The 20,294-nt window shown below is 51.6% G+C and overlaps 3 protein-coding genes across 3 annotated transcripts; 1 reads left to right on the top strand and 2 right to left on the bottom strand.

Annotated features, from left to right (window-relative positions):
- Positions 1-1,160: 1,160 nt before the first annotated feature.
- Positions 1,161-1,700, bottom strand: LOC135616409 (uncharacterized). Its single transcript, XM_065115603.1, has one exon. The coding sequence runs from the start codon at positions 1,698-1,700 to the stop codon at positions 1,161-1,163; it is 540 nt and encodes a 179-aa protein (XP_064971675.1).
- Positions 1,701-3,786: 2,086 nt separating this feature from the next.
- LOC135617748 (F-box/LRR-repeat protein 3-like) lies at positions 3,787-8,944 on the bottom strand. Its single transcript, XM_065118298.1, has 8 exons — positions 8,031-8,944; positions 7,412-7,537; positions 6,739-6,843; positions 6,254-6,647; positions 6,048-6,177; positions 5,475-5,769; positions 5,136-5,387; positions 3,787-4,443 (listed from the first exon to the last, which is right to left on the bottom strand). The coding sequence occupies exons 1-8, from the start codon at positions 8,817-8,819 to the stop codon at positions 4,384-4,386; spliced, it is 2,151 nt and encodes a 716-aa protein (XP_064974370.1). The 5' UTR covers positions 8,820-8,944; the 3' UTR covers positions 3,787-4,383.
- A 9,350-nt stretch (positions 8,945-18,294) lies between these two features.
- LOC103992534 (probable staphylococcal-like nuclease CAN1) lies at positions 18,295-20,252 on the top strand. Its single transcript, XM_009412270.3, has 9 exons — positions 18,295-18,509; positions 18,577-18,632; positions 18,801-18,915; positions 18,998-19,114; positions 19,183-19,370; positions 19,448-19,507; positions 19,574-19,733; positions 19,814-19,882; positions 19,945-20,252. Exons 1-9 carry the CDS (start codon positions 18,369-18,371, stop codon positions 20,074-20,076), a joined length of 1,038 nt encoding a protein of 345 aa, XP_009410545.2. The 5' UTR covers positions 18,295-18,368; the 3' UTR covers positions 20,077-20,252.
- The last annotated feature ends 42 nt before the right edge of the window (positions 20,253-20,294 follow it).

Raw genomic sequence — 20,294 nt, 5'->3', positions numbered from 1 at the left:
TCACCAACGGTGATCAGTGATACTGAGAGTAGATTGTCCGCTTCATTTCCCAACGAAATGCCAATCGAAAGCGGAAGTGATGCGAACCTACTTGGATGTGACAACTAACTGAAAGAAGAGTCAATGAGCAGATTTTGTGGAGGAAGGACCCAGAACTTCAGAAGTTTGCGAGGCGATGCTTGTTAAAGCTCCAACAAGCATCCACCCAGTTCAAGTAGCATGTGGAAATTTTGAGAAACTAGCGCAGTAAGAATGGTCTTTTCCTTCATTTGGTGGATCCGCAGGAATCAACGAGGATCAATACAACTCAGCCAACCCCACACCAGAGTCAGAGTCATTGGCGAGTTGAAGCAGCATGGAGGATCAAAGGTTCGACTACTCAGAAACAGCAACGGAGAGCAGCTGGGAGCCAGGAGGCGCATTGTAGCTGGAGCAGAAGATTGAAGACTCAGCAAAGGCGAAGAGTTGCAGTGTTCACAAAGGCTTCGACGAGGACGTCGAAGGGATAAGTGGGGGAGAATGTCACGGACAAACTTTGAAACAGGGTGTTTGATGTAATGCTTATGTATGTCCGTGTCTTTTGACATGTTCATGCCTTGTACAGAATGTAAAGGGGCGGCCGAAGGCTTAATAGTCCCATTTTAGTTGGGTTGGTGGCCTCTTTAGGCTTGTAAATAAAGGTTGTGTCATGTGGACACGTGCGAGAGCTTTTCGGTCTGTAATGGACCATTTTACCCTTTGTTGTGCCATTGTTCAGAGCTTGTAAAGTCTGTTTGTAATTTGCATTGTCTATGAAGTGTTTTTTGGACATGTCTGCTTGTGGATCCCGATTGAGGCGTTCTTTTTAACCCGTTCTCTCTTTGATTGGTCCTAAGGGACAATGGGAGGCTTCGGGGAGGCTGACCTTTGCGGACGGACGCACGAGGGTGCCGCACGACTTAGGCAAAACCAGCTAAGTCCGTGTCAAGAAGTCGTTCTACCTCTCCTCAGATGGTCTGCTGGCGTTCATGGGCAAGACGTCGGGGCTTTTGCTTTACTGGCCGCGCGTTTGAGGAGATACACAAGTGGTGCTGAGATACCTCAAGGTCGACGCCTGCCATGTCAGTGGGAGACTAGGCAAAGACATCGGCATTCTCTTGGAGGAGATTGATAAGCTGGGCTCACTCCCGCTCAAGAAGCTCCGATCCGACCCTGACTGTTCGATCTGGGTGCCCCTCCTGTAGTGGCACCTCCACCGTAGGTTCCGTCGGCTTGGGGTGTTGGGACGACCTTTTTGCTTCTCGGGGGTCTTCGAGGGACAGTTCAGCCCTCCTCCTCTTGTGCATAGAGATCACGATCAAGTAGCACCGCCTTGACTCGCGGAGGCTTCCCCTGGCTTCTCCGACCCCCGCATGGGTCGAAAACTTCACGGTCCGATGGTAGGTGGAGATAACCGCTCTGAGCTTATTGAGGGTGGGGCGCCCCAGAATCGCATTGTAAGCGGTAGGAAGGTCGACTACCAACAAGGTTGCCATCACCGTCTTCGTCCTCGGTACTTCCCCGAGGGTTAGGGGCAGGGTGACCGCGCCCAATGGCGAAATTGATTCACCGGTGATCCCGGTGAGCACTGAGCTCAAAGGCTTCAGGGCGTCACGAGAGAGCCCGAGCTTCTGGAAAGCGTCCAAATAAAGAATGTCGGCCGAGCTCCCAGTGTCGACCATGATCCTTTTCACTTGGGCGTTAGCGATTCTGGCGGCCACCACCAATGCGTCATCGTGTTCGGGCGGTTCGGCTCTCTCAGCTGGAAACATGACCTCGGCGCAGGCCCGTGCCTAGGGTCCTCGGTTGCGAGGGCGCGGGCGTATGCTTTCCGCCCAGACATACTATTTCCCCCAGATGCCGGGCCACCCGTGATTACGTCGATCTGCTTTTCGATGGGGCCCTCATGCCACGGGGAAAGCTCTTTATCCTGCCGTAGATAGCGGCTGAGGTGCCCTCTTCGAATCAGCTCCTCGATATGTCACTTCAGCTCGCGGCACTCTTCCGTGTCATGCCCGTTTTGCCGATGGAAGCGGCAATATCACGTCTTGTCTGCGAGCTCCCGTGGGCTCCTCATCGGACTGGGGGTTTGGAGCAGCCCCCTCTCCTTTATCTGGAGGAATATCTACGTTCGGGACGTTCCCAAAGCGGGGAGTGGCGACCTCGGCGCGGATGGGTCAGACCGGTCCGATCTGCACCTCGACGGGTCGGGCAGCTGCCCTCGTGGTGGCTCCGTCCGGGGCCTTTTATGCTCCTCGCACCTCTCCGACATCCAGGCTTCCGCCGTAACATAGTGGTTGGCTCGCTGTAGCATTTCCGAAACTGCGATGGGGGGTCGTTCCACGAGGGACCAGAAAAACCTAGAGGGACGGAGACCCGCCATGAATGCATGCATCAATAAGGAGGGGTAAGCATCTGACAAGCCCCTGATTTTTGTGGCGAATCGGTTCACAAAATGAGAGAGGGGTTCGTCCTCCTTTTGGTTTAGTCCAAGGAGCAGGGCGACGGATGGCTTCGATCGGGACAAAGCTAAGAAGTTGAGCTCGAACTCCTTGGTGAGCTGGTCGAATAAGGCAATTCCTCCGGTCTTCAAGCCGTTGTACCATGTGCGGGCTGGCCCCCTCAGGGTTGTGGGAAACGCCCTGCACATCAGAGCGCCAGAGGTTCCGTATAACGCCATCTGAGCCCGAAAGGTGGCCACATGATCCGCGGGGTCTGTGGTGTCGTCGAAGATGTCCATGGAGGGGAGTCGAAAACTTGCGGGGTCTGCGAACGGCGACCCCCAATGCACGTCGTCCCCTGGCTCTCCCTTTGAGGTGCGGACCTCCTTCTGCACTTCTTCGAGTCGTTGACTGAGAAGGCGCAGCTGAGCCCGGAAGGAGTCCGTTGAGTCTGAAGATACCGCCTCATGCTCGGGTCTGGGGTGAACCAACGAGCACCGAGGTGGTCGCGTGAACCGGTGCAGATGGCTCTAGTCGGCGCGTAAGGTGGGCCGCCGACGGGTCTATTGATTGAGAAATGAGCGGGATAACGGTCTACACCATTCCCGCCAAGGTTCGGACCTGAAGGGCAAGGTCCTGAAAGGCTTCGGATGACATGGGCAGAGGGACGCTCGGAGTGCCCTCGGGAGGAAGCAGACTCGGGTCGTTGAACAAACGCCAGTAGCGTTCTGAGGTTGTGACGAGGTCGTCGGCCCGTGGCCCGCCACGCGAGGAGCGTTCGGCCAACGCACCTGTTAAGAATGATCCCTCGGCGGGGAGTTCGTCGGGGTCAATCTGAATGTCCCTCGACATTCAGGCCCTCCTTCTAGTGTCAATCTGTTCGTGTAAACAACTTTAAGTCGTGGCCTCGGAGTCGACGCAGCTTGGTTCGGGTCCTGATGACGGGGATCCTGCCGAAGGTCTCTCGGGGTTGCCGACGGGGGTGGCAGAGCAGATCGGGCAACGTCGGGGCTCACCGGAACGTCCTGCGAGGAAGGGTCCCTCTCCCTGGCGCCGGCGAAGAGGTAGCTCGGTCTTCGTACCTGCACACAGTTCGGGTCGGAACTCGGCCCGACCCCTCCGACGATCAAGTCAAGTGATATCAAGAGGTCTATTTTGTATGTCTTTTCTCTTTCCTCCCTTTTTCGTTTAGCATACAAGGATATTTATAGAGAAGCTTATTGTGCCCGCTTGCAGGGGCAGGCTCGTACTCCTGATAATGCTCCTCGATCGACATCCTGATTCGTTTGACTAAGTGCTGTCGAATCAATCGAGACACGAAGCGTCATCCAGGGTAACTGACGTCGGCCCGTGTCTTGTCATCATTATTATCCTCATTAATTACCAAATACATTCAGGTCAAAGAGAGAGAGATATGGCTGGAGAACCCGACACAAGTGAATCTGAAAAACAAACATGAGAAGCGTCAAACGCATCATAAGTGCGACGACAAGTGACCATTCGAATGCCAGGCGGTCATGCTGCGGCCAACGGGATCCCGTCAAATCACTTTGATGAGCGATGGTCGATCACTTTTAGAAGAATTGCTACATGACGAAAGCCAAATGTGTCGTACCACAGGATTCTGGCGAAATCCAATCACCAGATCGCCGAAATTGGCCAATTCAACGTTCTTCCCATAAATCTCAATGTGATGCCTTCATTTCTCTGTTTGGTCCTTTTCATAACGACCACGTTTGATAGTGAATATATACGCCTCAAAAGTTTCAGGAATAAAATCTCTCTTTGCCAATAAACGTCCAGCGACCTCCCTGTTTCAGTCCATGTTCTGCATTCCCAAGACCACGGGCGGCGTTGATGGAAAAGTATTGTTCTCCGCTGTTAAGACGAGTTCACAGGTCAGAGGCAGTGACCAAATTTCGTTTTACTCTACATGCATTTCTTGTGAATGCTGCTTCCAAACTTCACTGGGTTCAAGTTCAACCTGGCAAGAGATGTCAATCATCATTAATCAATCCATACGTTGGTTCATGTGAAACAAAAGGGTGCTGAAAAGGTAAAATCTTGTCCATCATATATCTAAGTTAAATATATCATGACTGTAATTAGAAGCATCTTGTTTGACCAGAATGTTTTGCGGCAGTTTTATATAATTCACACCAAGATGGAACTGAAAATATTATGATCAACATGATATATGCCATTCTTGAGAAACAGAAACATGCATGCCTTAATATGATTCATCATGTGAACTGCAAATGGAGAACGAGTCACCTTTGTGGGCCTGTTTCTATGTTCAAGAAATGTGGATATTCTTTTTCTAACGAGTGCTTATATCCTTGGGTAAAACTATACAACCTACTGCATGCAAATTCAGGAAACTGATCCTGATGAGAAACTGGTCACATAGCATATCGTTCCGTTAGTGTCAATATAAACAAACGAGATCTATAATCTGAACTATGATGATAATGGATTTCTAATATTTTTTACCAACAAAACTATAACTGATTATATACCAAGAGATGATTTAAGCAGTCTCGTAGGTGACATTCGTAGCTAGAACCCATGATGTGGTTATAAATACAGATGAAAAAGCCATCAGCATTATAAAATTTTGAGAACAAACAAAACATTGCAAACCACGGTATCTTTGAACCACAAAAGAGAGAATACCTGAAAAGGTTTGTCCCTCCACTGAAACACACACCCCCTGGCTTCTATGTGTTTGAGAAGAGGCTTTGGAACTAATGGTTTAAATGATGAATGCAGTTTCACCTTTGTTAGTCCTCCACATGCCAACAAAGCAGCTGCCAAGCCTCTTGGTGTGAGTCTCCCTAAATGTAATATTGTCATATTCTGAAGACAGCTAACACTTGCAAGTGCCAAAAGCCCCACATCTGTTACCGAACAGTATGACAAATTTATCTGGAAAGCGACATGAGAATATCACATATGATCGGGTCACAATCTTACTCTCAATAGCCAAAGATAGAGAACAAACGAAGCAAGTACCTGACGCAAATTCTGGGAGAAGCAAGCAAGAAAAAGTATTCCAGCATCATTCACATGATAGCATTTCTTGATGTCGAGGTTTGTAAGCTTTTGGCACCCCACAGAAATAGCTGCAAGACCCAAAGATGAGACCTGTGGGCAACCTCGAATCTCCAGAGTATACAAATTTGAGCACTTCGATAATGATCTTAATGAATCATCAGTTATTCCCGTACAGTATGCTAGATTGATTGTCTGCAACAGAGGGAAACCACGAGCTATTGCCATAACACCAGTGTCCGTGATTCCTATAGACCTGAAGCGATATCTCATATTAGTTGAGTGTAACCGAGACAGGTTGTAGAATCTAAAAACATAAGCCCAATCTCCAAATTGAAGTTTGCATTCTATGAAATACTGCCACTGAATTTTCATGACCTAGAAATTTGCTCACGTCAAAAAGTAATTATCTATTTCCGTTTTCTGAATAAACTTCGTCTGCTACGACTATACCACAAAGAAATAGATCACCTTTTTTGGTGACTATTAATACAGTTATTAAGATGGAACCACAGAAGAAAGAAATTGACTAACCTATACAAATCGATCTCTTGGAGCTTTGAACAACTTTTTGCAACATGAATAAGACCTTCATCCCTAATCTTCAAGCATATGCCAATTTTCAAGATACATAGCTTTTGACATCCTGAGATGGCTCTCAGTCCTGCATGTAAGAACATGATGAGCAACTGAAATAACAAGAATTACTAAATTGAAATAGTTGAGACAATTATGAAAACCTTCATCATCTAAGTCATTATCGGTGAGGTCTAGTTCCTCCAAGAGATGACAATGTTGACCGATCAAACGAAGACCTTCCTTAGAAACCAGGGTGCAAGATTCCATCCTAAGACTGGTGAGGGAATTGCATGAACTAGTAATGCTTGCCAGGGAGAAATCAGTTATATTGCGACAGCATGTGACATCTAATTTGACCAGCCCCTTGTGTTTCATCACGATAGAAGAAAGACCTTCATCTGTCACTCCTGAACACTTGCTCAGGCTCAGTTCCCTCAGTGATTTGCAGGAGTTTGCAATGGTTCCCAGTCCAGAGGTTGTGACCTCACTGCCATCTAATCTGATACACTGCAACTTGGATAGCTTTTGCAAGCTGCTAGCTAGTGAATGGGTTACCTGCATCAGTACATATATCAAAAGTATTAATCAGGAGTGCTCAAACTTTTATTCACGTGAAAAAAAATTAGTGCATGAGCAACAGTCTTACCAAGCAGTTGTATGCCAAACTCATTTGGCGTAAACCAGGGGCTTTATTCAATACGGAAGAAAATGCAGCATGACTGACATGTTGACAGTTTGACATATCAAGCACCTACATCAAAACAAAATTGGATCAATATGCAATCAGGAGCAGGATTTGATGTAGCACATGTGCAATGTTAAAACATGTTTCAGGTTGCAGATGATGATTGCTACGCAGGAACTTTAGAATATGATCCTCTTAAGGAGAAAGGCATCATAAAAATGCTCATGTAGACATCCTATAATTTGGGAGCAGTTGGCGAACAATAATAAAAAAACAGGGATGATGTTTAATGCAAATATCTTAGGAACATACATAAGCCTCCATATAACATGCATTTTTCCCTGATAACAAACATATATCACAACAAATATTTGGTGACAAGTTTGACATTTTTTTTTTCAATTCCATAAAGATGATACCAATATCCGATAGCTTGTATCACCCAGTGTCATTTATAAACGTCAAAGAAGTAAGTTACCTGACCAACAACATAATCATAAAATGGTTGTACAATTCCTGAGAATATCACCACTAAATGCAAGGGACTATAAATTACAAGGGGACGATTATTTATTTCTGAGGATGTAGAACTCAATTTTTGCATCCAGAATCACCCAAGATCACAAACACATACCTGTAGCGACTTGCACTCTTGCTTGAGAGATATAAGGCCTTCATCATCTATGCTCAGACATCCTACTAAAGCCAAATCTTCAAGGTGTGGTAATTGTAGGACAGCTGGAAGGCATTTTTTAGTTATCTGCCATGCAGAAAAAAGAAAACATGAAGGTTCATCAGAATTAGGTTTGGCAAAAGGTCACTCAAGATATGAATATGAACATGACAAAGCATGAAGATAACTTTGCTTAGAGCAGAGCAAATCTGAAGACGGAGAAATTCTGAAGCAAATGACAAGAACAGAGATGCTGTAGCTCATATACGGCCAAACAACCAGCCCTTGTGCACCCCAACCACACAAAATCTAAGAGTGGTCAAATATCAGAGCCCGTCCATATTTAGGAAAGCTTGCCTCTTTTTTCCCTTTCTTTTTCTTTCTTCTTGAGTTATACATGTAGATTTGTTAAGATAGAAGGATTTTGGGAACATGAGGCAGCTGAAATTTTTTCACCTTCTTAGTAAAATCAATTGGCTCATTTCACATACGAAGCAGAGACCTCAAATTAGCTCATCTCTTAAACTTACCAGTCAGAAAAGAAGAAAATGACGGTAAATAAGGAGAAAAGATGGAGTACCGGCATGAATGAGAGATCCAAAGTCCGCAGCCGCTTACATTTTACTGCCACCAAACCGACCCCCAGATCTGAAATCCCCAAGCACCATTTTAAGCAGAGCAGCCTCAGTTTCTGGCATCCGACGGCGATGCACCCGATACCCATATCCGTCACCATCTTACACCTGGCCAGCCAGAGTCTCTCGAGATTCCTCGACCGTCCGATAGCAGCAGCGGCCGCATCGCTCAGATCCGTGGCGTTGGAGAGGTTGATCTCCACCAGAGCAGCGCAGTTCACCGCGAGGTTTCCGATCCCCGCTTGTGAAAACCCCCTCGACCTGGAGAGGTCGATCGAGCGCAACGACGAACGGAGGGCGCCGCTGACGGAGGCGAGGGCGGCGTCGGTGATCCTAGGGCAGAGGGAGAGGTCCAGACGCGAGGCCAGTGGGTAGCGAGCCAGGGCGGCCGGGAGAAGATCCGACCGTAGCGGCGTGAGGGCCCGCCGGTGGCGGGACTCGGCAGCGTAGAACGACCTGCAGACGAGCGAGAACGACTTCTTGTCGAGCGGGTCCGATTCCAAGCGATCCAAGATCAAGAAGAGGATCTCCTCAGAAAGAGAATCAACCAGGTCGTGCCGGTCTTCCTCCGCCACCACCGCGGCAGGAATGGCGTCTCCGATCCGGGGCCGCTTTGCGGATCCGGAGTAGGAGCAAGGGCTAGGGTTGGGGGTCGTGGAGAAGAGATCGTGGGCCACGGTCGCGAAGCCATCACGGCCGCGGATCCTCCGGAAAAGATTGCCGCTCTCCGCCATGGGAATCGGAGACAAAGGCCGCTCCTCCAATCCAGATTACTACGAGGGATCGAGCTCGGCGGCCAGCAATGGGGAGAAGAGGCGGAGAAGGCGAGAGGAGAACGAGGAAGAGGCAACCGCCCACTGGATAACGGTGGGCTTTAAACAGGATGAAGAAGGGAGGATCGAAATTACCCAAAACCCCCTGTCAGTGCTCGACTCGAAGAACAGTGGAGTAACGTAAATATTATCCATATCTGACAAAAACACCCCTAGGTAGAGCTGTTGTTACACGAAAAGACAAGCACAGGTCGAGGATACAATCGTCATAACAAGCACTCGTACCGTACAAGGAGGACGAGGCGAGAAGGGTAGAACGGGAAAGGGGACCGATAAGAGAGGCAGGGCGATACGGGGAAGGACCGAGTACGAACGCGTGTAATTAAATAATACAAATGAGAGGGCGACTTTGAAACCTTCCACCGGTACGGTTACCTTTTTCTTTTTTCCTTCTTTCGAGTCATCCTAAGGAAATGAATATTCTTCCGATTAAAAAATAAAAAAACATCGCAATCATATTTATGATAGTAGAATGAAAGTTTGGACGCTCATGCTAACACTAATTTTATGTGAATGATGCAGCTGGAAGCAATCATCAAATGGTAAACAAGGGGGCAGATGAGCTGCTTAATTGACATCAGAAAGAATATAATGTATGCGAGGGGGCGGTGAGCATATGCAAGTGGAAGTGGAGGTGGTGGTGGTGGTGGGTAGGTGGTGGGTGGGTAGTTTTATGTGTTTGCCGTACCGGAAAGGACGTCTTCCGGAGTACTCAGCTGACGCGGATCGGCACTGGTAAAGCGTCCAAGTCTACGTGCGGCTCGTCATCTTCCACACCACTGTGTCAGGCTACATCTCGGGACGGTGCTTCCGCTCCAGCCGTCTCACCCGATGGTGTGGGTCCCATGTAGCGAGCGATACATGGTGCCGACGTGGGGGTGATGCCCACATGTGGCGTTTTGTCCCGCAGTTGTGTTTTTTGTTATTATTTCTAATTAAAATCGTTTTGGACCGCAGTTAGTTTAATTCTCGAAAAATATCTCTATTTTTATAATATTTAATAATAAAAAGCTGGTTGTACCATTTCTGAAGAAAATGATGGAATTACAAATTAAAAGCATATGATTATTTATTTATGAGGATGTAGAGAATAATCTTTGTTAGGGGGTTGCATCCAAAATCACTAATAGTGCTTATAATATTTTTTTTTAAAAAAATCACGGTTCGGGAGTGAGATTGTTCGTAATTATAAATTTTAAAAAAAAATTTATTGCCATTATAATGATAAAGATTAGTGTTGTGGGAAACAGCCTTGAGCCGTGGCATTGGAGCCGACGCGGCTCGGTTCGGACCCGGATGACAGGGATCTCCCTGGAGCATTCCTTGAGCCCACCGAGGTGGTCGGGTACGGTGGTCCGATCGGGACGGGGTCGCCATTTCCTTTGGGCAGGAACTCCTCGCCTACGCATCCGGCGGGGACTTTCGGCTTCGCACCTGCACAAAGGTCTGGCCGGGGTGCTCGGCTCGACCCCATCGACGATCAAGTCAAATGATGTGAAGGTGGGTTTCAGATGAAGAAGTCTTTTGTGTGTGTTTCCCCCCCCCCCCCCCCCCCCCTCCTTCCCGTTCAGAATGCGATGGTATTTATAGAGAAGCTTACTGTTTCCTGATGTGCCCGTTTGCAGGGGATAGGCTGGTAACGTCTGACACTAGTGTTGGCGTGGCATGAAGAACCGAGCCTGAGTAGGCTTTAATGCGCCTCGGTCAGCATTCTAATCCGTTTGACCAAGTGTTGTCGCGTCGATCGAGGCGTGAGGTGTCATCTGACGTCAGCCGAGTCTTATAATAATTACTATCCTCATCATATTCCCCCCCGGAAAGAAGCTATGCGTCGGTCGTTGTAACGGGAGTCCGAGGCATGACTTTAGTTTTCAGGTGGGCTGGCCGCGCAAGCGCGATCTCGGGGAGCATGGATCCGAGGAGCACGACGTAGGCGGGCTGGCCGCGCAGGTGTGTATCGGGGAGCATGGAGCCGAGGAGCACAATGCAGGCGGGCTGGCCGCGTAGGTGTGTCTCGGGGAGCATGGAGCCGAGGAGCACGACGCAGGCAGGCTGGCCGCGTAGGTGTGTCTCGGGGAGCATGGAGCCGAGGAGCACGACGTAGGTGGGCTGGCCACGCAGGTGTGGTCTCGGGAAGCGTGGAGTTGAGGAGCACGATGCAGGCGGGTTGACCACGCAAGTGTGGTGTCGGGAGCATGGAGCCGAGGAGCACGACGCAGGCGAGCTGTGACTCAAGTGGGGAGGCCGCCCTGAGGGGAACTCGGTAGTCTACGGCCGAGAGATACAACTCAAGCGGGGAGGCTGCCCTGAGGGGGGCTCGGCAGTCTATAGTCGAGAGATACAACTCAAGCGGGGAGGCCGCCCTGAGGGGCACTCGGCAGTCTACGACCGAGAGATACAACTCAGGCAGGGAGGCCGCCCTAAGGGGGGCTCAGCAGTCTACGGCCGAGGGACACAACTCAGGCGGGCAGGCCACGCTGAGGTGGACTCGGGCAGTCTCGGGCAGTCTATGGCCGAGAGACACGGCTCAGGCCGGTAGGCCGCGCTGAGGTGGACTCGGGTAGTCTGCAACCGAAGGACATGGCTCAAGTAGAGGGACACGACTCAGGCAGGCAAGCCGCGCTGAGGTAGACTCGGGTAGTCCGAGGGACACGACTCAGGCGGGGAGGCCGCCCTGAGGGTAACTCGACAGTCTACAGCCGAGGGACATGGCTCGGGCGGGGAGGCCACCCTGAGGTGGACTCGACAGTCTTCGGCCGAAGGATACGGCTCAGGCAGGAAGGCCTCCCTGATGTGAACTCGGCAGTCTACAGTCGAGGGATATGGCTTAGGCGGGAAGGCCGCGCTAAGGTGGACTCGGGTAGTCCGAGGGACACGGCTCAGGCGGGCAGGCCGCGCTGAGGTGGACTCGGGTAGACTGCGGCCAAGCCGTGTAGATACCGAAGGGGGTTAGGTCGGAGCTAACCGCGAACTGGGAGGCAATCAGGTAGATACTAAGCCTTCGCTCGGAAGAGACTGAGGCAGGGCCTAGATTCCTTTTACGAGGACTACATCGGATAGCCACCGCGGGTGCTTGACTTCTTCTATGGAGCCTGCTACCAGAAGTCGTCCCTTCTCCTCACGGCCGCCCAGGCCTCCGCCGCGATGTACCGGTTAGCCCGTTGGAGCATCTCTGGCACCGTGGTGGGAGGTCGCTCCGCGAGGGACCAGAGGAATCTGGAAGGTCGCAGGCCTATCATAAACGCCTGCACCAACAGAGAGGGGTGAGTGTCCGGCAAACCCCGAATTTGCATGGCAAAGCGATCCACAAAATGTGAGAGGGGCTTGTCCTCCCTTTGTTTGAGTCTGATAAGCAGTGCCATGGACGGTTTCGGTCGTGCATAGGCCACGAAGTGGAGCTTGAAGTCCTTGACGAGCTGATCGAAGGAAGCGATCGTTCCGGTCTTCAAGCCGCCATACCACGCGTGGGCCGGCCCTCTCAGAATGGTGGGAAACGCTCTGCACATCAGAGCATTAGAGGTTCCGTATAGCGTCATTTGAGTAAGAAAAATAGCTACATGGTCCGCTGGGTTGGTGGAACAATCGTAAGCGTCTAGAGAGGGGAGCTGGAAGTCCGGGGGGACTGTCTGATCTTATATCTCGAGCACGAACGGAGGCCCTTGGTGTGCGTCCTCCTCGAGCTCTCCCTTGGACTTGCGAACCTCTTTCTGCACCTCGTCTAGTCACTGGCTAACGAAGCGCAACTGGGCCCGTAGGGAGTCCATAGAATTCGAAGAGAATGCCTCGGGTTCCGGGCGGCTACTCGGGTTTGCCATCACTGGATCCTGGAGTGGGGTCGGTCAGACCCGAGGCGAAGCGGAGGGCTCCGGAAGTGTCATGTGGGCCCGAACGGGCGCTTTGCGTTGTCGCAGTGGTTCGTTCGCAGGCGGGTGCGCTAGATGAGAAACGAGCGGGATAATGGTTTGCACCATACCCGTCAGAGCTCAGACTTGAAGAGCGAGGTCCTAAAAGGTCTCGGACGACATGGGCGACGGGTCGGCGGGGGCGTCGTCGGGCGGCGACAGGCCCGGGTCGTTGAATATTTGCCAATATCGTTTTGAGGTCGTGGCGGGGTGTTCGTCACGATGGTCTCTGTGCGGGGGATGTTCTCCCGAGGTTTCAGTTGGGTGAGACCTCTCAGTCGTGGGCTCATTTGAGCCGCTCGGGTGATCACCCGACATTCCGGGCCCTCCTTCTAGCGCCAATCTGTTATGGGAAACAGCCTTGAGCCGACCTTTGACTTCGCACCTGCACAAAGGTTGGGTCGGGGTGCTCGACCCGACCCCTCCGACGATCAAGTCAGATGATGTGAAGGGGGTTTCAGATGAAGAAGTCTTTTTTTGTATGTTTCCCCCCCCCCCCTCTCGTTCAGAATGCAAGGGTATTTATAGGGAAGCTTATTATTTCATGATGTGCCTGCTTGCAAGGGACAGGCTGGTAACGTCTGACAATAGTGTTGGCGTGGCGTGAAGAACTGAGCTTGAGCTGGCGTTAATACGCCTCGACCGACGTTCTGGTCCGTTTTGACTAGGTGTTGTCGCGTCGATCGAGGCGTGAGGCGTCATCTAACATCAGTCGAGTCTTATCATAATTACTATCCTCATCAAATAGTATGATATTTCAAGAGAAAATCATGTTTGTCCTTTCAAAACATTTGAGCTTTAAAAGATATCTCTAAAGGTAAAAAAGACCTGACGATGTTATCCAATGTCTGACTAAATGGTCTTATCAAACTGAAAAATTATTAATAAAAAATATTATTAAAAAAAAAGCTTGATAATGTGTGTGAAGATTATTAGGATTAATTTATCCTTCAGTCCTATGATGATTATTAGATATGATGGTCTAACATGTGACAAGTTATATTTTGGGTTCTAGCCATGTTACGATTGACGTCGAGCCACATCATCGCCAGCTCAGTAAGAGGAGCACTCCCACTCACCGAGCCAGGATTCGTATCAAGGCATTCCTCGGTATGTCCAGTCCCGAAAAGCTCGGGACGACGTCGTATGGCACCATTTTGTGCCTTTCGGGACGGTGACCGCACAAAGGTACCTCCTCGCCCCTCGAGATTTGACCGCCATGCCAAACCCGTGTTCGACCAACCTCATACAGTAGTATAAAAACCCCTGGCCAGGGGGAGGGTAAAAAATTAAGAACCAAACACTAACTTACTCGTCAAGAGGTCAAAGTCAGTAACCACCCGACGAGGGCCTTCTATGTAGGAGAGTGATCACCCATCGAGGCGCGACCATCCCGATTGAGAGGCGTCTACCCCTAGGCGGCTCCGACACCCAAGGCCTTCTGTCTAGGAGAGCATACACCAACCAACATCCAAACACCAGCACCTCGACCTGCGATCGATCAACCTCAGCGACCCGTTCGGTTGACCATTGACTCTCGACATCGACCCGTGGATCAGGCCATGCTGACTAATCAGCCACGATATATTAGTTCACCAACAATGTGCATGATAGAGCATCAGCTAAATCTATATTCTACTTTCTTCAATCTCATAGGGATGGGTTGGCAATGTTTTTAAAAGCTTCTTTTAGTCATCGAGATTAAAGTTTGTGATTGAAAGCTCAAACATTTTGATTGGCTGAGAGATGCTTCAAACCTTAGGGTCATAATTGATGCTATCTTTCCTATACTATTGATGAGGGTAATAATTGCGATAGGACTCACGTGACATTAGCTGCACCAGGGGACGCATCACGCCTCTGTCGACTTGATGAGGTACCCGGTCAACGCGAACCAGAACGCCTACCAAGGCACATTAACACCATGCTTAGACTTGATCCCTCACGCCATGCCAGCATCGATGTCAGATGCTGCCAGGAGTACGATCCTGCGGGCAGGCACATCAGGCAATGGTAATTTTCACTATAAAAACCCTCGTGCTCCGAGGGAGAAGGGAGGAGACACACAAGAAGACACAACTTAGCTAAAGAATCCCCTTGCCACTATCCACTAACTTGATCGTCGGAGGGGTCGGGTCGAGCTTCTCGACCCGACCTGTTTGCAGGTGCGAAGACGGTGGTCTCCCACTAAACGCCTTGGCGAGGAGCCCCCTTCCGGAGGAAACGACTACCCCGTTCCGATCGGACTATCGCAGCCGGCCACCTCAGCGGTCTCAAGGGTCGTCCCAGGAGGACCCCCCATCATCCGGACCCGAACCAAGCCGCGTCGGCCCCGAGGCCATGACTTAAAGTTGTTTACACCAACATTTGGCGCTAGAAGGAGGGACCGAATGTTAGGGGATCGCCCAATCAACTCAGACGAGCTCGCAGCTGAGGGGTCACACCCGATCGGAGCTCCGGGGGAACACCTCCCGCGTGAAGAACCCCAAGCTAAGCACCCCGCCGCGACCTCAGAACGCCATTGGCGGTTATTCAATGACCCGGGCTGGTCGCCACCTGAAGGAGCCCTTGCCGACCCGTCGCCTGTGTCATCCGAGGCCTTTCAGGACATCGCTCATCAAGTCCGAGCTCTGACGGGTAAGGTGCAAACCATTATCCCGCTCGTTTCTCATCCGGCGTACCCACCTGCGATCCAACCACTACGACGACAGGAGCCACCCGTTCGGGCCCACACACCACTTCCGGAGCTCCCCATTTCGCCTCGGGTCCGATCAGCCCCACTCGGGGATCAAGTGATGGCAAACCCGAGCGGCCGCCCGGAACCCAAGACATTGTCTTCGGATTCAACGGACTCTCTGCGAGCCCAGCTACACTTTGTCAGCCAGCGCCTCGACGAAGTAGAGAAGGAGGTTCGCAGGTCAAAGGGAGAGCTCGTAGCGGACCACGTACACCAAGGGTCTCCATTCGCACCCGAGATACAGGATCAGACAATCCCCCGAACTTCCAGCTCTCTCTAGACGCATATGACGGTGCCACCGACCCAGCGGACCACGTAGCCACTTTCCGTGCTCAAATGGTGTTGTATGGAACCTCTGATGCTTTGATGTGCAGGGCGTTTCCCATGACTCTAAGGGGGCCAGCCCGCACATGGTACATTGGTCTGAAGACCGAGATGATTGCCTCCTTTGATCATCTCGTCAAAGTCTTCGAGCTTAACTTCTTGGCCTACGCCCGGCTGAAGCCGTCCGTTGCACTGCTCCAAAGGGCGGACGAGCCTCTCTCCCATTTTGTGAATTGCTTTACAACACAAATCCGGGGGTTGTCGGACGCTCATCCCTCTCAGTTAATGCAGGCATTTATGATAGGCCTGTGACCTTCCAGATTCCTCTGGTCCCTCGTGGAGCGACCCCCCATCACGGTACCAGATATGCTCCAGCGGGCTAACCAATACATCGCGACGGAGGCCTGGGCGGCCGTGAGGAGAAGGGACGACTTTTGGCAACGGGCTCCATATAATAGGTCAAGCACCCGCGGTGGCTATCTGATGTAGTCCTCATGAAAAGAAATCTAGGCCCTGCCTCAGTCTCTTTCGAGCGAAGGTTCAATATCCTCTTGACCGCCTCCCGGCTCGCGGTTAGCCCCAGCCTAACCCTCTTTGTGTCTACACCCCTCGGCACAGCCCGCCTGCACTGTGCTCCTCTGCCGCATCTTGCCCGAGACCACGCTTGCGCGGCCTGCCGCCCGAGCCACACCCCTCGGCCGTAGCCCGCCTGCGCCGTGCTCCTCGGCCGCATGTTGCTCGAGACCACGCCTGCGTGGTCTGCCGCCCGAGCCACACCCCTCGGCCGCAGCCCGCCTGCGCCGTGCTCCTCGGCCGCATGTTGCCCAAGACCACGCCTGCGCAGCCTGCCGCCCGAGCCACACCCCTCAGCCGTAGCCCGCCTGCGCCGTGCTCTTCGGCTGCAGCTCGCTTGCGCCATGCTCCTCGGTCGCAACCCGCCTGCGCCGTGCTCCTCGGCCGCAGCCCGCCTACGTCGTGCTCCTCAGCCGCATGTTGCCCGAGACCACGCCTGCGCGGTCAGACCGCGTGCGTCGTGCTCCTCAGCTGCATGTTGCCCGAGACCACACCTACGCGGCCTACGTCGTGCTCCTCGGCCGCATGTTCCCCGAGACCACGCCCGCGTGACCTGCCCGCCTGCACCGTGTTCCTCGGTCGCATGTTTCTCGAGACCACCCCTGTGCGACCTGCCAGCCTACGTCGTGCTCCTTGACTGCGTGTTGCCCGAGACCTCGCCTGCACAGCCCGTCTGCCTAAGTCATGCCCCTCGGTTACCTGTCGCTCGAAAACGCAGCCTCTGCTCGGCCCGATCGACTGAGTCGCACTCCTCGATCGCACACTACCACAGGGTCACCATCGCGCACGCAACCCTCCTTCATTACTAAACTCCACGATTCCTGCACCCGAGGCAATGGACCGACAAACGCCCGGCAGGGATAGTTCCCCAAACCCAAAGCCATGCATCAAAGTCCCATTACAGCAACCGACACATATCTTCCTTCCAGGGGGGGAATATGATGAGGGTAATAATTGTGATAGGACTCACGTGACATCAGCTGCATCAAGGGACGCATCACGCCTCTGTCGACTTGATGAGGCACCCGGTCAACGCGAACCGAAACGCCTACCAAGGCACATTAACACCCTACTCAGGCTTGATCCCTCACGCCACGCCAGCATCGATGTCAGATGCTATTAGGAGTACGATCCTATGGGCAGGAACATCAGGTACATCAGGCAACGGTAACTCCTGCTATAAAAATCCTCGTGCTCCGAGGGAGAAGGGAGGAGACACACAAGAAGATACAACTTAGCTAAAGAATCCCCCTGCCACTATCCACTAACTTGATTGTCGGAGGGGTCAGGTCGAGCTTCCCGACCCGACCTGTGTGCAGGTGCGAAGACGGTGGTCTCCCACTAAATGCTCTTGGCGAGGAGCCCTCTCCCGGAGGAAACGATAACCCCGTTCCGATCGGACCATCGCAGCCAGCCACCTCAACGGTCTCAAGGGTCATCCCGAGAGGATCCTCCATCATCCGGATCCGAACCAAGCCGCGTCGGCCCTGAGGCCACGGCTTAAAGTTGTTTACACTAACAACTATCTCGTGTTACTACTATTTACTAACAACTATCTCGTGTTACTACTATTTTCTAACCTTCTCACATGTATTAAGGGAGGCTTCTCTTGGCATTACGCAAGGGTGAGATACACACGTATCGCTGAATCGAAATCTCCGGCGGCTCTGATGCCGGCCCAGTGCTGCTTCTCCTTCTGCCGGGAGAAAGAAGCACAGCGGTGGACTGCTCACCTGACGATGCAATCCAGGCAAGCGCAATTATTGACGTCCGCGTCGGTTGGGTCCCACCGCTTGACTCTAAGTCTTCACAGCAGGCTTTTAATATTCTCTTCGCTCTCAGCTTTACTCTTTCCCCCACTCCGATCCTCCGCAGAAGAACATCGAGAGCTGAGCGACCAAGGACAAGGGAGAGATGGGAAACGCCCTGCTTCGGTGTCTCAGAGGGGACTGCGGCGAGTCCACGCCCCCGCATCGGCCCCAAACCCACCAGGGGGTGCCGCACGGCGTTGCTGCCCTCGCTCATGATCTGTTCGACTACGAGATTACAGCTAAGGTGATCACATCTGGTGCTGTCGGTAGATCTCTTCTCCTCATCATTATTTGGTTCTTTGTCGTTTCAGGTTCCGGAAGGACTAAGCCGCCATGTGGTTTCCTCCAGGAGGGCGCAGGCTATTTGGTACCCATAGCTCTTACTTTGCTTAGTTACAGACTGTTAATTTCTGAAACACCATGTCGACCGGTAACCAAATGCACTGCGAGATGACTCTCATCAAAGATTTGTTGTGTTGGGTTGCTGAAGAGATTAAATGGTGTGTGTGTGTGTGGTGCCTCTGACTTGATTCAGGTACAAGAAGCTGTTAGAGGCATGGAAGGAAGCCAAGCCAACACCGAAGACCCCAGCGACGGCCGCCATTCTCGTGGTCCAAACGCTCAGAGGGAATCAGAAGGCAGACTTAGAGGTGAACCTCGAGATCTCATATGAGTTACACTTTTCATTGTAGTTTAGGTCGGATCGACATAATACGGTGCCAATTTCTTCAGGGTCTGTTGGCTTACTATAACCTTCCTGTTCCTTCGACTTCCGAAATCGTAGACGCACCACCATCGTCGTCGCCAACCTGGAATGACGGAGTACAGTTTGAGCTACGCACGCTTCCTGTAAGAACAGTATTCATGTTAAGGCTTGACGGTCCCAAATTCTGATGCAATTGGCTGTCGATGATCAGGTCGATCCAAGGGATGTTGTGGATGGGGACGGTATCACGGCGTACGTGGACACTGCGACCCCGGAGGAGTCCGCTGATGTGCCGATGGAAGTGCAGCAAGCTGCCATCCAGAGGACCACGGCCCGAGCCGCAAGGAACTATAGGGAAGCAGACGCGCTGAAGAAGAACATAAGCGCAGCAGGATATGGGTCGAACGAACTTAGTCCATCAACCCAAATATTTGTTTGTATCTGCCAAATTCATCTCGTTTTTGGGTTGTTGACAGATTCAAGGCTGGTCCAAACGGGGATGAGATCCTCGCACGGAAGTATCGAATCAGGCTAAGGTACAGTGCTTAGAATCTCCTAAGAAACCTCAGGTCTGCATGATCAGTGATCATTCAAGCCAACAGGGGAATCGATGCACCCGAGAGCGAAATGCCTTACGGAAAAGAGGCCAAGGCTGAGCTACTCAAACTTGTGGAGGGAAAGCCACTAAAGATCCATGTGTATGGAGTCGATCGGTATGGTCGAAGCGTCGGAGACGTATACTGCGGTGGAATCTTTGTGCAGGTGCGGAGCGGAAGAGAGAACCATGCTAACTTTGCTAGTGGTTTCAGGGATTCATTGATCGCTCCAATTTTGTTGTGCAGGAGCGGATGCTGAAGGGAGGCTTTGCTTGGCATTACGCGACCTACGATCAGCGCCCGGAATTTGCGAGGGTGAGCTACTTTACCGATTCACACGTCGCGCTACGTTGAGATCTCTGATTGTTGTGATGCAGTGGGAGAAGGAAGCACGCGCAGCTCGGAGAGGCCTGTGGGCTTCGTCACACCCTGAGAAGCCATGGGAATGGAGGAAGAGCAGGCGCAACGCCGGGTGGAGAGAAGGGAAAGTCCCAATCGAAGTGTTCTGAAGGGTGATAGCAGCAGATAGAGATCTTATCTGCTATCAAAAGGGAAGTCATTGGCTCCCCGAGCTCTGTGAACTCTTCTTAGCTTAGGAACTGTTTATAGATGTGTTCTCTACTCTATGGAATACATGTGAAGTCATCACACAAATCACAAGTTGACGATGAAGATTGACACTTGATGAGGGTAATAATAATGATGGGATACGAACTAACGTTATACG

Source organism: Musa acuminata, chromosome BXJ2-7 (assembly GCF_036884655.1).
Source record: "Musa acuminata AAA Group cultivar baxijiao chromosome BXJ2-7, Cavendish_Baxijiao_AAA, whole genome shotgun sequence".
Classification (NCBI taxonomy): Eukaryota; Viridiplantae; Streptophyta; class Magnoliopsida; order Zingiberales; family Musaceae; genus Musa; species Musa acuminata.
The sequence above is the reverse complement of the archived record's forward strand: the minus strand, read 5'-3'. Positions and strand labels throughout refer to the sequence as shown.

Coding starts and splice junctions, on each gene's coding strand:
- LOC135616409 (XM_065115603.1), bottom strand. CDS start 1,700: ATGGTCGACACTGGGAGCTCGGCCGACATTCTTTATTTGGACGCTTTC.
- LOC135617748 (XM_065118298.1), bottom strand. CDS start 8,819: ATGGCGGAGAGCGGCAATCTTTTCCGGAGGATCCGCGGCCGTGATGGC. Junction 6,844..7,411: donor AAGAGTGCAAGTCGCTACAG/GTATGTGTTTGT, acceptor GTTTTGATGTAG/GTGCTTGATATGTCAAACTG. Junction 6,178..6,253: donor TAATGACTTAGATGATGAAG/GTTTTCATAATT, acceptor TCTTACATGCAG/GACTGAGAGCCATCTCAGGA.
- LOC103992534 (XM_009412270.3), top strand. CDS start 18,369: ATGGGAAACGCCCTGCTTCGGTGTCTCAGAGGGGACTGCGGCGAGTCC. Junction 19,115..19,182: donor TTGAGCTACGCACGCTTCCT/GTAAGAACAGTA, acceptor GTCGATGATCAG/GTCGATCCAAGGGATGTTGT. Junction 19,734..19,813: donor GCGGTGGAATCTTTGTGCAG/GTGCGGAGCGGA, acceptor TTTGTTGTGCAG/GAGCGGATGCTGAAGGGAGG.